This window comes from Terrapene carolina, unplaced genomic scaffold (genome assembly GCF_002925995.2).
Source record: "Terrapene carolina triunguis isolate 2854851 unplaced genomic scaffold, T_m_triunguis-2.0 Scaffold96, whole genome shotgun sequence".
Taxonomy (NCBI): domain Eukaryota; kingdom Metazoa; phylum Chordata; order Testudines; family Emydidae; genus Terrapene; species Terrapene triunguis.
Genome location: NW_020664447.1, coordinates 30,443,154 through 30,458,465, shown reverse-complemented (window position 1 = coordinate 30,458,465; position 15,312 = coordinate 30,443,154). Strand labels below are relative to the sequence as shown.

At 46.1% G+C, this 15,312-nt stretch overlaps 2 protein-coding genes across 3 annotated transcripts in view; one reads left to right on the top strand and one right to left on the bottom strand.

The window, feature by feature from the left end:
- ATG13 (autophagy related 13) overlaps positions 1-14,585 on the bottom strand; it is a 47,940-nt gene extending 33,355 nt beyond the window's left edge. Inside the window, exons 1-3 of the mRNA XM_024214890.3 lie at positions 13,957-14,585; positions 6,036-6,117; positions 5,023-5,103 (exon numbers count right to left, since the gene is read on the bottom strand). Coding sequence (XP_024070658.1) covers positions 5,023-5,103; positions 6,036-6,104 — 150 coding nt within the window. The 5' untranslated portion in view covers positions 6,105-6,117; positions 13,957-14,585. The remainder of the gene's footprint in view (positions 1-5,022; positions 5,104-6,035; positions 6,118-13,956) is intronic.
- A 2-nt stretch (positions 14,586-14,587) lies between these two features.
- Positions 14,588-15,312, top strand: part of HARBI1 (harbinger transposase derived 1) — a 5,920-nt gene continuing 5,195 nt past the window's right edge. The window contains exon 1 of one of the 2 annotated variants that reach the window (XM_024214943.2): positions 14,588-14,806. The gene's annotated coding sequence lies outside the window, so the exon portion shown is untranslated. Of the gene's footprint in view, positions 14,807-14,834; positions 15,001-15,312 lie in introns of those variants that run through there. The other variant, XM_024214931.2, reaches the window with a different exon arrangement.

Below are 15,312 nucleotides of genomic sequence, written 5' to 3'. Positions count from 1 at the left end.
CTTCCAGAGGTTAGAGAGGCAGTTAAAATGGTGTTTGAGAGGGGTTGAACTAATGTTCAGGTTGAAAAAGCAGAATGTGCTTTTCACCACATCCTGGGGGGTAAAAATAAAGACCCAGTGGATGAGGCTAAAGCATACAGGATTTAAAATGGCCAGGAACCCAATTCCGAGGATAGAACAGAAAACCCTGGGTATGGTAGTGTGTGTGGCAGAGGGAAAGGAGGTGATTATGAGCACCCATGGATCCCCTGTTACAAGGAAGAGAAGTGCAATGAGGAACTGGAGGAGGAGATGTGGAGGCTTCAAGAGATGTCCTAGGGAACAGGACATGTGGTCTGCTGGCTGGAACTGCTTCGTCCATCCCCCAATAGGGATACTGAGCCTCCTCTCACTCATCCAGGATCCTTACCCACTTTACCTTGGATGAGTGAGAATGCCCCAATGTATTATCAGTTATAGGAGGCATCCATAAACATGCTTTGCTTGATAGTGGAGAATGTCTCTAACATCTAGAATTCAGGCGGGGTATGGAACACAATAGTGTATTACCATGACTGGAGCAACAGGACAAGAAGCCACTTGTTGGCCTACTAAACCCTTAGATGTCACGGTAGCTCACACTTTTGTGGCCCATGATTCTTAGGAAACTGCAGTCACAGCTACAAAATGTGCTAAACTAAAATATGGGTACAAAAGGCAGAGACAGAAACTTAAAGCTGCAGAATACATTGGCTGAAAACATTTCACTCTGGGCAAAAAGGTAAAAAGTTTACATCCCAAGATTTAGTCGCTAGTGAGGCCTTGGGAAATGTCCTACTTCACAATGAAAAACTGAAGTTGAGTGATTTAAGGAAAAGTAAGGTGAAGTTAAAAGGAGTTTTGCACAACTCCAAGAACACTGCAGAGCTAGGAAGGGACTAGATATTTGGGGGTAATGCAAGTGTTCAACGTCTAAGTGTTAAAGAGAATATTACTTTTTTTTAAAAGTGGGTGGGGGGAAATACTTTGTACACGCTAAGAAAAAATGAACACAGCAGTTAACAGTCTGTCAGGACAGTTTAAGTGTAGCAGCAGAGGTACAGATATCTAAGTTGGCTGAGACTCAGAAAAGAATAAAGAAATCAAAGCAACAGTAAAACAGAATGTTGCTAAAACAGAGCAGTTAACAGAGGCCAGGCCAAAAAAAAAGTCTCACCTGTGAAAAATGTATTCAAAACTGAAATATAAAAATAAAATGTGAGCTGCTTCATATAGGGGAAGCCCAGTGAAAAATGAAAAGTTATTTTTATGGCCAAACTTCTGGCAAGGAGTACGAAGAGATCAGGGAGATCAGGTACTTCTGCAACATGTCTCAGATAAAAAGCCCTTTCCAAAAGCCAGTTGGGAGGATTGCTACCATGTAACGGACAAGGATAGGGCATCAGTATATCTAGTTCAGGTAAAAGATTAGAAAGGGGTGGTGAACTGACAGTTGGTTGCATGCTATGCAGCTGAAACCATACAGGGGAAAGGACAAAAGTGAATCTACTGATATAAAAAGAGAGAAGTGAGAATATTTGTTGTCTCTCTCAGGTGTTGGTCACCATGGGAGGCATAATGTGCATTGCATTGGGGTCCACTGAATTTGTGATACAGCAGAACAAGATGGTGACAGTGCATGAGGGGGAGAATGTCACCCTAGTCCAGTGGTTCCCAAACTTTAACCACCCGCAAACCCCTTTCACTAAAATGTCAAGTCTCGTGAACCCCCTCCTAAAAATGAATATTTCCATGGATTTTCTCCCTTACCTCAGCATAAATTATAAAAGCAGTGATCTTGGAAATATAAAATTTGTTTTTATGACATGCTTATTACACACTATTTATTAATTATTATCATTACAGTGTTTTTATTACATTATGAAAACGGCAACACTCTTCCAAGATCTCACTTTTGTAGCTTGTGATTAAGCCTGTTATAAAGACAAGGCTCCTATCAGAGGCGCCAGTAGAAAAAAGGGGTGCGGGGGCAAAGCCCCCGTGCACCCCGGGCCCTAGGGGGCACTGCCAGAAAAGGGGGGGCAAGGAAAAGAGGGGAGGGACCCATGGGGGGCACACCGATGTGGGGGCGGCACATGACCGTCGTCGCCAGCCGTACTGGCACCTCTGGCTCCCATGTTTCATCAAGGAGTATCAGATGTGAAACAGCATGAAGGTATTTAAGAAGCCAACTCAAAGAGTTCCTCCTGCACAAGCATTCAGGTCTTGAGCAGTCCAGGCAAACAATGCACATTACAACAAAGCTTAAACTTGTTCTTCATAATAATTTAAAAACAACACTAGCAGCCTATTTAATTTTAAAAACCGCAAAAAATATCCACCTCCCTTTCTATTTCGTAAAAGGAGTCTTGAAGTTTAAATCTCCTGTGTGATAGATATGCTTGCTTTGATCTGCTTAGCTCTTAGAAGTCTCCAAGGCTCCAGGCTGCTGGCTCCAAGCTTCCCGAGAACCCCCTGTAACATTTCGTGAACCCCAGTTTGGGAACCACTGCCCTAGCCTTATGGTTCCTGGGTAATCATGCAGGAAAGCCTAGTGTTCTGATACAGACTGCAGAACAGCCAACGTGGAGGATCCTGCAGCACAAACAACTCTCAGGAGCAGGGACTTGGACGTGATCTAGGTGGGGACAGTGTGTTTAAATGGGATGGTAATGGCTAATCTAAAAACTGCATGCCATGAATTAACACATACAGGAAATATTAGAGTTACTTTAACAGCTCATCAAACTACTGCCCAGGAGTCTAACTAACATGCCAGACCTTCTCTCTGAATGGGATTAAGGATGGTCAAAATACCACTACCACGCCTGAACATACCGGAGTAACAATGCCTCCTACTCCAGAATTTAAGCAAGATGATGAACCATCCACAGAAACAGAAGCAGAACCTGACAATGGATTAGTGATAAATTGTGACCATCAGACTACGTATAGTAACGTATAGTACCAAATGATACCTGTAGTATTGAATTTAACCAATTTTACTTTACCACAGGAGCTCTGTCATGCAAAATATACGCACTTCTATATGTGAATGATAGCAAAAGCACTGCAAAATTTCAGACAGTCAATGGATGGGGTGGAACTGGAGGAAATTTGGTGGCATGAGACGGGAAAGAGTCAGGGGAAGAGAGATATAGAAACAGTAATAGGAGTTGGGAACATCAGCATGGAATCATATGGATATCACAGTATTGTGGGAAGAAAATGAGAGTTCAATTCAAAACCTTTTAAAGTGAAAAACTACAGAATGAGATCTGGGGAGGATTTAAAGTATGTTCAGGGTGCTAGAACAATAGGATAGGTGATTAGGGAAGTGGAAGTAGCAATCAATGAAATGGAAAAATTATAAACCATCTTAATGTATCAAAGGTTCATAGTATGGCAGCTTCCTAATACAGGAGCTACAGGGAGCACTAAAGGAAATTCAATGGGAGTGGGAGATGCTAGTTCATAAAAATAAGATGCTGGAACAATGGACAAAAGTAAAACAAGTATATTGGTGCAGGGTTAGGTGCTACTCAAGAATCTATTATGCTGATGAAACATGGATCCTTCCTATGGTACTAGCAGTGCCAGTGGCCACAGGACTAAGCGAGTCATTGAGAGTGTATAGTATCCAGTCTATAGGTACGTTGGAACCAACCATGAGAGGTTACATCTTAAAGGAATATGTCACGTCCTCAGATATTGGTAAGGTTGTGTGGGGGAGACTGGAAATTCCCAGATACCTCATGTTGTTCCAAGAGGCATGGCACTTGGTTATGTCATTGTGATGTACTGCATTGCTGGCATGTGGGTTCACCTTGGATGAAGAAACCTGGAATTGTACAGTACAGAGGCAATGGGGACAAGATCAAGTGAAGGTTGCAAAGGCTGGAGAAGGTAAATATTGTGTAGCCACATGGGGTCGGACACTTCCAATATGGGACACAAACATGTTATGACTAGCCAATGTTTTGCTTAGTTCCAAAAAGAGTTGCCCACATAGGGGACAAGATAATTTTTCCAGTTCCCCAGCATGAGATCCACAATATACCAGTTGATGCCCCTCTGACTGATGCTACCCTAGACACTGTGGTATAGCTAAGCAGAGTCATATCATCACTGCATTTAAATGTGCAGGGCTTAATGAGGAGACACCCAGAACATTTGTTGACCTTCAGACAAGACAGTCAAAATATTCAGAGCAATACAGATACACTGGGCAATCCTCCATGGTGGGAATTAGCATATAATATCAGGAAACATTCATGGATATTAATGACATCAATGGAGTTTGTAATTGTCAAGCCACACTAGTAGTGAAGTTAATTGCATTGATTTAGAAGGTTAGGAGCTTGGTTAGGCAGTTGGGAAAGAGAAGAGAGGTATATGAAATACAAGCATTGATGAAGCCTTAGAAAGGATTCTGTGGCTTCACGGTGGGGAGTGTTGGGGGCAAAGTAACTGATCACCACTTGCTGAGTGTTTCGCCTTCATAAGGATTTGTAAGACCCAGCTGCTGAGTAAGTGAATCACAGTCCAACACAGGCAAATCCCAGATTGGCTTACATTTTTCATATTTACTAATAAACATTTGTTTTGGCTCTAATTAGATTCTTGTACATTGGGTACTAAGGCAAAACACACCCCTCTGTCCTCACTTAGTTCTTGTATGCACCCATGGAGAATCCAGAAGCTCCCCATTGCCCTTATATACCTCACCTCTTATCAGGGCCTCAAACCTCAGAATGAAGAGGTAAAGACCCTCCTTCAGAACTTAGATACGAGTCTTGGTCATCTGGCAGAAGTGACTGGTGAGAATCACAAACCTCTCCTCAGCCCGGGAAGAGGCCAGGGTGGCACTGTACATGCCGAGATATAAAATCAACGCATTGTACAGTATTGTTTTTATATCCTACTTGAAAGCGTTCCCCATATTATCAGCATGATAAAGTAGATGAGAGAGATATGGGATTGCTATAAGTAACATGACTTTACCCAGTCAGAGCCTGTTGGGGAGGATGATGATCGAGTACAGATTTTCTCTCCAAGTCGGGCCTGGACAATCACTTGTACAGTCTGAAAGAGAAAGCCAAAAATGCTCACTGATTTCTAGAGCACTCTAGGACTCTCAGCCTGCATTGCGTGCCAATTCAGGGCAGCTGGACACCAGTTAAATGGCCTCACTTTTGGAAAAGGATTAAGCAGAGATTAGAATTTAGGATCAGTGGGGTTTGCTAATCTCCTTCCACTATAGTCACCTAAGGTGTTACTTATAACAGCAGCAGGTAAACATGTTTTGGACAGAAGCATGCTTTTAAGTTGACCATGTCCCTGTAACAATAATAAGGAATCACTGAAGCCATTTCATAATCAGTGGTCGTAGCATTTGAATCAATTCTACCAAAAACTATGGAACTTCACCCTGGAGCTGGAGATACATAAAGAGGTAACCTGGGTCTATCAGTTGATGCATTTATAGCACATCCACCACTGCAGTATCTACCTACCTAAACAGGACAGGAAACTACTTAGAGTTAGGGGTTTCAATTTTTAGTTACCTGTGAACGTGTGACAAAAAGTATTTTGCTATTATAATTTTGAGTACTATATAAGAACCTAGATGGACAGAAAGAGAATATCAGGACTCAGCAGGAAATACTACTTAAGTGAACGAAGACTTAAACTTGTCCAGGCTGCTTGATGAAGTCACACCTAGTCAATTTCACAGGGGAAAGTGGCACAGAGCTAACAAGGGCATTCTGGTCCCACAATTTGGCTTTACAGCATGACAATTTTGCTGAAAAACAGCTCTTTTCTGGCAAATAAATGTTTAAAACAGAAATCTTCTATCTACGTTTACCTTCAGTTCTTCTCAGTTTGGTTATTAACAGATATATAAGCCTATAACTCTACCCATGGGGAGTTGTGGTTTAACTTCAGTATAAATGAAGGTGAATTCAGAGGAGAGGGTTCCTACCAATGTCCCAATAACAAGAAACACAAATTACCTTCAGAGCAAAAAACTTGATGAACTTGTCCAGGTCCTTCCTGTCCTGGGAGTTGAGATCGGTGTCCATTGCACATGAAAATCTGAAACATATAACAAACATGGAAATAAAACTGTCACAAACCCTTCTACTTTGATCTTGGGATTTGGAGCAGCTGCTTCAAAACTTTGGGCCACATGATAGGGTATATAAACCCCACACTGGAGAGGAAGGGGTTATGGAGCTGCTTGGGCCCAAGGGGGTCCCACCCCACTGCACTTGCAAAGTTTGCCCAGGCTGGAGGAGGAGCTTAAAAAGGGAAGTAGAGTAGCTTACTTGCAAGCAGATAGTGGAAGTGAGCTGATCCACATTCTGTGGTCTTGGGAAGCAGCACCACAGGTGCTCTTGCTGCCTGAAGCCTGGCTATGGTGGCCTGACCAAGCCTGCAAAGAGGGGATGGGAGATTCTGAAGGTCTGAAATTTTATCTTTACTCTGTGGGAAGAGAGGGGAGGTATGAAGTGATCCAGGGAGGCAGTTGTATAGCACCTCAGGGTGCAGCACTTAGCTGCCCACCCTTGGGCCTTGGATTGGAAGCTGGTGGTGGGGGTGGGCTCCCTACCAACCCCTAGAGAGGGACAACTGCAGGAGTCTATCCTTTGGTGGGGAACCTAGCTGGAGGAAGATCCTGAAGATAGTCCAGACCCTCCTATGAGACCCTGACTCAAGGGGGAAGGCCTGAATCCCTCACTTGATCCTGAAAGCCTCCCTGTTACTGGGCTCTTTATATATACTCTGAAAGGGGTAGACTTGAAAGACTGACCCTGGCTGGAGGGCTGAATCTCTGAGAGGCCAGACCATCACAGGATGGAGCAGCAGTGGAAAAGGGGAATGCCTGGGAAGAACTCAACCTGCCACACCCCTACCCAACCACCAAGCTGCACTGGCGGTAAGTGTTCCCCTTCACAGGCTATTAGAGACCAACATAAGAACTCATAAGCATCAAAGGCCACTGCCTGCCAGAGGTCTGACATGTAGGACTTGTGGGGGTTAAAATCATGTGACTAACAGATGAGGTCAATACAAAGAGAACTAGGAAGAAAAGGAATGCAAAGGAGGGTTAAAATTAGAACAGTTACAAGCCCTTTTTGATTTTTTTCAGCCAGATTACTGAAGAAAGCATTCCTGGTCCTATATAGAGGGTGATCAATTGTGATAGGCTAGATTTCAGATCACAGGCCACTTAAGCTGCTGAAATTCGTAGCACTGAAATAACAAACCAAGCCTGTTGGTACTAGGATCCTGGAGCCTCAAATGTCTCAGCTCCATTATTAGCAGGTACCGAAGTCCTACATAATACGTAATAGCAGCTCTGCCTCTGGAGAAAATGGAGTCTGGCTACATTACCAGCCCCTTGCTTAGGCTGACACTGAACATGGCTTCCATCGCTTTATTAGTAATGGTCTCTAGGCTGCAGGTTTAGCTACAACTAACTGTAGGATATATTTTACCAAGTAGAGGTGAGAACCCCACGAGTCCCAAGTTTCCTTGTGTGATGGGCTGTACAAATGTCATACCAGAGAGGAAGAGGTTTAAAAACTGCTTTGGGCTTAGAACTCTGAAAAAGTGCAAAGTATGACTGCTATAAAATATACTTGCATTTCTGAAGCCTCTCTTATCCAGAAAGAGCTGATCATACAAATAATATTTATGGACCACCTTGCTAATCACTGAAATGCAGCCACTGTTGGGGTGGGAAGCATGGGCAGTTTAAGAGCACACAGCAACACTGCACAAAAATTTAGTACCAGAAGAATATTATCTGATTGAAACTACCTGGGGGGAAAGAATGTCATAACACAAATTAAAGTTTGATTAGGGCACAGAGGATAACCATCCTGCTCACACAGGAAGTGCTGTATGATCTTAAGGACCAAAACTGGCCAGAACCTTCATCTTACATCTCAACTGAATAAGGACAGTAAGCATGTATTTTAGTTAGTGCTCTGCAAACACCATTTGAAAAGAGGCCACTCCAACAGTACAGTACTACACTACCCCATGTTGGGGCAGCAGGTCAGCACTGACTTAATATAAGCCTACCTTGCAATTTAGGTTGTAGTTGTAGTGTGGGTAGGTATACCTGTGCAAGCTTAAAAGTAGCTAGAACAGGCAATATTAGCACTGAAGACATTGTGGCATGGACCCCAGTGTGGGCTAGGAACTTGAGTATGTACCCAGGGTCCCCAGCTGTCTTGTAATCAGGCATTAGCCCACACCGAAGCCTATGCCACATCTTCACGGCCATTGTTACCTGTGTGAACTAGATTAAAGCTAGCACGGGTATGCCTACTGCAGTATAGCTACAGACCTTACTCTGCAATGTAGAGGGAAGAGAACTGTCTACTGAATGACCAGAGAGGAAAAGGAAGGTCAGATTTGTATTCAGATTGCCCCTCGAGCCTGGCACTTTTCTTATAACACTTAATGATCTCATATGAAAACAATTGGTGTAAATTGGTTAGCATTAACTAGAGAGAAGTGACCTATCCTGTCAGAAGTCACTAACTCCACTACCAGAAGAACTAGACTCCCTTATCCCCTCTGACCCAGTCAAGCTGGGCGTGGAACCCAGTCCCTGCAGTGCAAGGGAGGATGTGAAAGGAAACCTGGCATCTGAGCCAAATCCTTTCTGGTCCCTAGACATGAGACAGATATAGGAATCAATGATTACCAAAGCCATGTCCCCATTTGCAGAGCTCTCTTGTTCTGGTAGGAATTGGGAGTGTTTCAGAAACACCACAAAAAGCCCCTGGGGGAGGGAACAGGAATGCTCAGCATAACTAAAGAGTGACCTCTCTGGCCAATTAAAGAGCAGTGTAAATTGGCTCTGAGTAAGAAGTCTTTGCTCAGCAAGAAGGATGGTGACACTCAGATTATCAAGATGAGAAGCACCTTTATAAATAACCAAGAGAAAGTAGACAGATTGGTCTTGAAGGCAGAGTGAAATGAGGGGCTCTTCTGAAATACTTTTGAGGTGGGAAGTACCCCTGTCTGATAGCTCTCATAATACATAAAGAACCCCTACTGGGGAGGGAGGGAACCTTCTGACGCTAGAACGTGTGTATCATCCCTGATGCAGTGTGTTCTGCTGCTACAACAGCAGAACACACCCTGGCCTCAGAACACGTTGTGATTTTTGACATGCAAAATTTTCCTAACGAACACAAGTGAGAGAAAGGAAATGGCAATTTTTAATACTTTATAGCTCAGCCAAGTCTGAATAGAATCTCATGGGATAAAGGCACTTCTGTAGCCAGAGGGAATTTCCCCTGCCAAATATTAAAGATCTACTGGAAACAATGAGCTTCTAGAAAAAGGTCCCAATAATCCTTTGTAATAGAAAGTGCTGGGTAACCTAACACAGGAATCACTACCAACTCTCCTTTATTACATGGGTGTTTGAAAAGTGAATGTTAATCTGTTTATTCTGTTTTCCTAACCTGAGACTCAGTCTCAAATATCATCTTCTGAGGATGGTTAAGAGCAAAGTAAAGACCAATTCCTTTGCTCAGATTGGGTTGAGGTGTAGTGTCATTGTTACCTGTGAAAGGACAGAACTGACAGTTATATATGGAACCTGCTAAACCCAGCTGCCAACATAGTAACACTGTGTGTGGGTCACCACTTCACTGTGTGATCATCCCAAAATCTAGCCACTATATAAAGTCAGGCCATGCCTACACAGAGAAAGAACCTAAACAGATATGATTATTCGGCCTGTATAGACACTCTTATTCCAGTAGAAGAGCGTCTTTTTTGGTTTAGCTTGGGAAGTGTTTTAAGCTAAACTGAAAACAAACAAAAAAATCCACCCTTATACTGGAATAAGTGTCCACATAGGATTTATGCCAGTATAACTAGAACGATATAGCTGATAAAACTTTCTGTAAACAAAGCTGTAAGACCCAGCAACATAGCATCTATATGGTATGCAGATATGTTATCCATGAATGTGTGATCATGTTTGGTCACTCAACTTCTTTTCAGTGCTCTATTAACTGAAAAGGGAGAGCAGGTCTCTGAATTGTTCTTAGTAGTGAATCAGGAGCTGCACTGACCTGCAGGGCCAGGGATTCATGGCTCGAGCTGGCTGAATTGGAGCCTCTTAAAATATTCAGATTTTCAGATATAAAGTCCAACTGTGCTCTAAACTTTCCTGCAAATTCTTCACTTTATTTTTCCAGTGACAAACTTCTTTAAAACAAACTCATTTGTGCAACTTGCACTTAGATTATGCCCCACAGCAAATAGTTTGAATTACTAGGTTTAAATAGAGAGATTTCAGCATTAATTAAACTGCCCCCCACCCCACCGGCACGGATAGTTAGCTAAATTTAATTAGCTCCCATCCAATTTCACATTTTCTGAAATGGTCTGTTGTAGATTTCACACACTTTCATTCTGTTCCACACAACAATAATTTATGTCTATCTAGCTCCCCACATCTAATCTAATTCGGCTCCCTTGACTTCTGCTACTTTTTAGTTCATCCTGCCTGAGGATGTAAGGGGCTCTAGTAATAAAAACTGCCATATGCCTTCACGACACCATGTAAATAAAGCACTTCCTTGTTTTTACTATTTTGCAGTTATTAGTTTCAAAAAGGATACTATCAAATTCCCGATAGCCTCTTGTTCCAGCAGATGCCCCTTTTCATCTACCTTAATAAGCAGTAAAACCTCACAGAAAGAATCCTAATTAAAATTCCAAGTTAGTCGCAGTGTGCGTGTGTGTCACTCACAAAACACTTGAAAAGCCATTCCTCCTTTACTTACTTGCCAAGTACTGAGTGCAGGATCCTGTTCTCTTGGCAACAGTTGATGTCACCAGCACCTAAAGTGGAGCAAGGAGCATAGGACAATGCTCCATGTTAGGAGATTATAACTTCAGGGGAAACAGTGATCCCAGAACTTGGGTCCTGGCAAGTCTAAAGCATGTCATTTGATGATTAGCATGTCTCCACATATGAATGGGAGCACCTGACCATTAGCTCATGCCTGCTGAGGCTTTGTTATAAGATGAGTAACTGTTTCATTTCTAAAATGAATTTCCCTGCTGGTAAAAAGTGCCAGAGAGACAGTGCTAGAGACTGAAGTCATCTGTTTAGTCACAGAAGTTATCTTACTGCCTCACACTGGCTACCACCAAAGTGCCTAACCGGACCTGAAGGGAACCCCTCTAAAAGTGGAAAGGAAGGCTGGCTCCACCATGCCCTTTCAGTTCTTAACCCCTTTCGTTCAACTGCCCACAAGGCTTCCCAGTTAAGTGCCTATTATGATAGGTTTTGCAATAGGGTCAGCTATTGTGCTAGGAGTGAGGCCACCAATTAACTTCACTCAGGCTATTGAACAGCCAACCGATAGTAGTACCTTTTGGTACTACTGACCTGAGCCACACTTGAACCAGAGACCTACAAGTGAAAGGTTCCAGATTCGATTACAAATCCCCAAAGCCAGGTCGTCCCCTGCCAATCAAGTACCTTAGGCCAGGACTACACTATAGACTTATATCGGTGTAACTACATTGCTCAGGGGTGTGAAAAATCCACACCTCTGAGCGATGTAGTTATACCCACCTAACCCCTGGTGTAGACAGCGATATGTCGGCGGCAGAGCTTCTCACGGAGGTGGATTAACTACACTGACAGGAGAAGCTCTGCCGTCGGCATAGCAGTATCTTCACTTAAGTGCTGGATTGGTCCAGCTGCACCAATGCAGCATTTTAAGTGTATATCTGCCCTTACTGTCTTTTAACCCAATATGAGCAGCAATTATATAACTAGTGTTTATACCATATGCTTTTACCTGTGAATGGCTTGTCTGCCCCTCCTTCCAATATCCATGTTCACGCAGTTGTGGTAATTCAAGTCTTTTTCTCCTTGCCTCCAAACAATGGATGTCAAAAGCAGGTGTTCAAAGGACAAGCTCCACGCCCTGCTTCTCTAGCTAAAGCCATGCCCTTTCTAATGAGGGCACTAATGAGATGGGTAGAGTTAAAACAATATTAGGACCTACCCAATAGTTTGGCATCTAAACACTTTTTCATATATATGTCAGAGTTGCCTAAACTCTGTTCGACCAAGAGCCATGCTGGCAACCTGACAAGAGCCTGACTGCTGCACCCAATGTTTGTGATGGAACAGACTGCAGCAGCCTTCCCACGGAAACTATACAGTAAGTCCCAGCATACCATGCTATATTTTGATTTGAGCAGCCTGGTTGCATGCTGATACCTGTAGTCTGTGTTTAAGGTGGCTGCACGTTAGTGTAGAAGGGGTGACCACAGGGAGCACTGTTGAACTGCATGGGTAACATTTTGCAGAATAAAGTCTCATTTATGGTTGAGGTTCATATAAAGAAAGTAAACAGAAAAGGAGTTTTAAAGCCTGGTGTATAATGAGAATTACTATAGCTGAATGGGTAAGAAATAAAAGGTAGGTAGGCAGGCCTCTTTACAAACTTTTGCACTCTTAGCCTGCACTGCCCTACAACTGGAACTCAGTTCAGCTCTCCAGCATTTACACTTGCAATACCCACTATTCAAGTTTGTTACACTATGTGACTAGTTGACATCTTAAAGGCATACAGAAGAGGCAAGGGTTACCACTGCAGAAATAGAGCCCTGAACAGGAATGGAGCCCACGTAAAAGCCCTGAACTATTCTAGTTATATAGACCTGCCCCAATAAGTTGATCTCCCAGACCTCTGAGCATATGTCTACACCAGGGGTGGGCAAACTACGGCCCACGGGACCGTCCTGCCTGGCCTCCGAGCTCCTGGCCCCCCTCGCCTGCAGCCTCAGCTCGCTCGCTCCACCACCGCGCAATGCTCTGGGTGGTGGGGCTGTGAGCTCCTGGGGCAGCGCAGCTGCAGAGCCCGGCCTGACCCGGTGCTCTGTGCTGCGTGGTGGCGGCAGCAGTGAGGCCCAGCTGCAGCCAGGCCGCATGACTGTAGCACCACCAGCCACCGGTGCTCCAGGCAGCACGGTAAGGGGGCAGGGAGGGTTGGATAGAGGGCAGGAGAGTTCGGGATGATGGTCGGGGGAGGGGGTGTGGATGATGGTGGGGGGGGGGCAGATAGGAGGTGGGGGCCCGGGCCACGACCCCCTCCCCTAACTGGCACAATTTACGGAAACCCGATGAGGCCCTCAGGCCAAAAAGTTTGCCCACCCACCTGCTCTACACTGAATTAAACTTCCTCAGCTGGCCCATATCATCTGACTCAGGATCACCCTGCTAAGGGGCTGTTTGACTGCAGTGTCAACATTCAGGCTCTGGCAAGTTAATCATTCAAGTAAACAAAAAGCATCTGACAGTTTCTCCACCTTTCCATAAATCTGTTCAGCTGCCACTGAGTTAACAAATTTACCAAAAACGTCAATGTGTGACCAAGCATAAGTTTCACCCCAAACAGCACACATTTTAAGCATGTTAATAAGCAACTGAAAAGAGATTTAAGAATGGAAGTGCTATCTCATACCACAACTATAGTGTTGCTGTCTCAAGGCTAGACTATTGATTTAAATCAGTTAGGGCTTTATGCTAAAATCTTTATGTTCTGAAGTCTTTTCATCACTTTAAATTGTAAGTACATAAAGATGTATCTGCAAAATCATTTTCAACACATGAAGACTCACTTATAACACTATGTAATAAAGAAAATTCTGAATCAAAATCTTCATGAGCTGAAGGAGACCTTGTTCTCCCTCCATCCCCATCCAAGAGTTAGTCTGAGGTCCCACACCAGGATCCCTGCTGCAGTACATGGAATGCCAAGCTCAGAATGGACAGACACCCCAGTCAGAAATGCCACACAGACTGGGTGCAGTGGGAGTGTGGGCCACGGGGTCTACCTTTTGTACTTTTCTCCATTCACACCATACCTGCAGGGAGGAGGCAGAGGTGATTGCTCTGGGTCTCATGCCGGGGGACCGGGGCTGGCTGAGCCTAGTCTCTCTGCATGGCCAAACCCATCTAGACCTCAGGGATCTTCACTGGTCTTCTTGTAGGGCCAGGGGACTAGGTGGTATCTCAGTTTTAGGATCTCCTCAATTCTCAGCCAGTGGAATCTTCTGAGCTGGCAGGGTTTGGTCCCAGTCTCGATGCCCAGCCCAAGGTCTCTCCTCAGGGTCCAGCTCTAGGTACGGGGCTCCAGAAGTCTCCTCGCAGCCGGACCCGTGAAATCTTCGTCCCGATCTCACTGCAAAGCTCCTGTGCCCAGCAGGGCCCCCTCAGCGCGGGTGCTCTCCCGGCCAGTGAGCAGAGCCAGCCTCGGTGCCCGGCCCGGGGAGGGGCTCAATCCGGGGGGCTCTTGGTCCCAGCTCCCGGCACGAGAGGGGCTGCCTCGGCCTTTTAGCGCCGGGAGCGCTGGTGCCTGGGGGCCGATACCCGCCCAGCGAGGGGTCCCGGCTCTAGGGCCCAGCCGTGCCCAGGGGAACTCGGGCCCTGCTGCGGGGCTCTACGCGCCCAAGGGTCTGGGGGATCTCAGTGCCCTGGGGCCCCACTGTCCAGGCCCGGGATCCCCAGTGTCCGCGCCCCGGGCTGGGGGGTGTCCTGGTCTCCTAGGGCCCCGGGCTCCCCCTCGCCGCAGCCGCCGCCATCGCCGCTGTTTGTTTTCATCCGCTCCGGCCGGGGGAGGGGCGCAGCCTGCGCATCCGCCGCGGCACTTTCCGCACGAAGCCGGGACAGCCCCTCCCCGCTCCCGACTGGGCTGGGGCGCTGCGGCCCGTGCTGGTAGGTGTGGGGGGCGCGGCCTGGGAGGATCCGGGTTGGGAGTGAGGGGAGCCCGGCTTCGTGGGGAATCTGCTGCTGGGAACGGGCAGCCCCCGCGCTGTGCGGGGCGGCGGGACTCGCCGGAGGGGATCCGGGCACGGGCTCCGCGCGCCTGACAGAGCCGGGCGGGGGGACACCGCCCCCTGCAGCGCGGGGTAAATCCCGGGCCAGGCCGGGGGAGGGTGGCAGAGCTTGGGGGGTCCGCCCCCTACTCTTAGCCCAGCTGAGGCGGGTCCTTCCCCCACTAACAATCCCCAGGTCCTCCCCATCTCCCCCGGCCCCCCTCCGGCTTTCCCCATCTCTCCCGGCCCTCTCCACCTACCCCGCCCCCTTTCTGGCTCTCCCCTCTCCATCTCCCCGGCCCTCTCCTTGCCCTCCTCATCTCTCCCTGCCCTCCCCATCTACCCCGCCCCCCTTCCGGCTCTCCCCTCCCCTCCTATCCCCTCATCCCCCGGCCCTCCCCATCT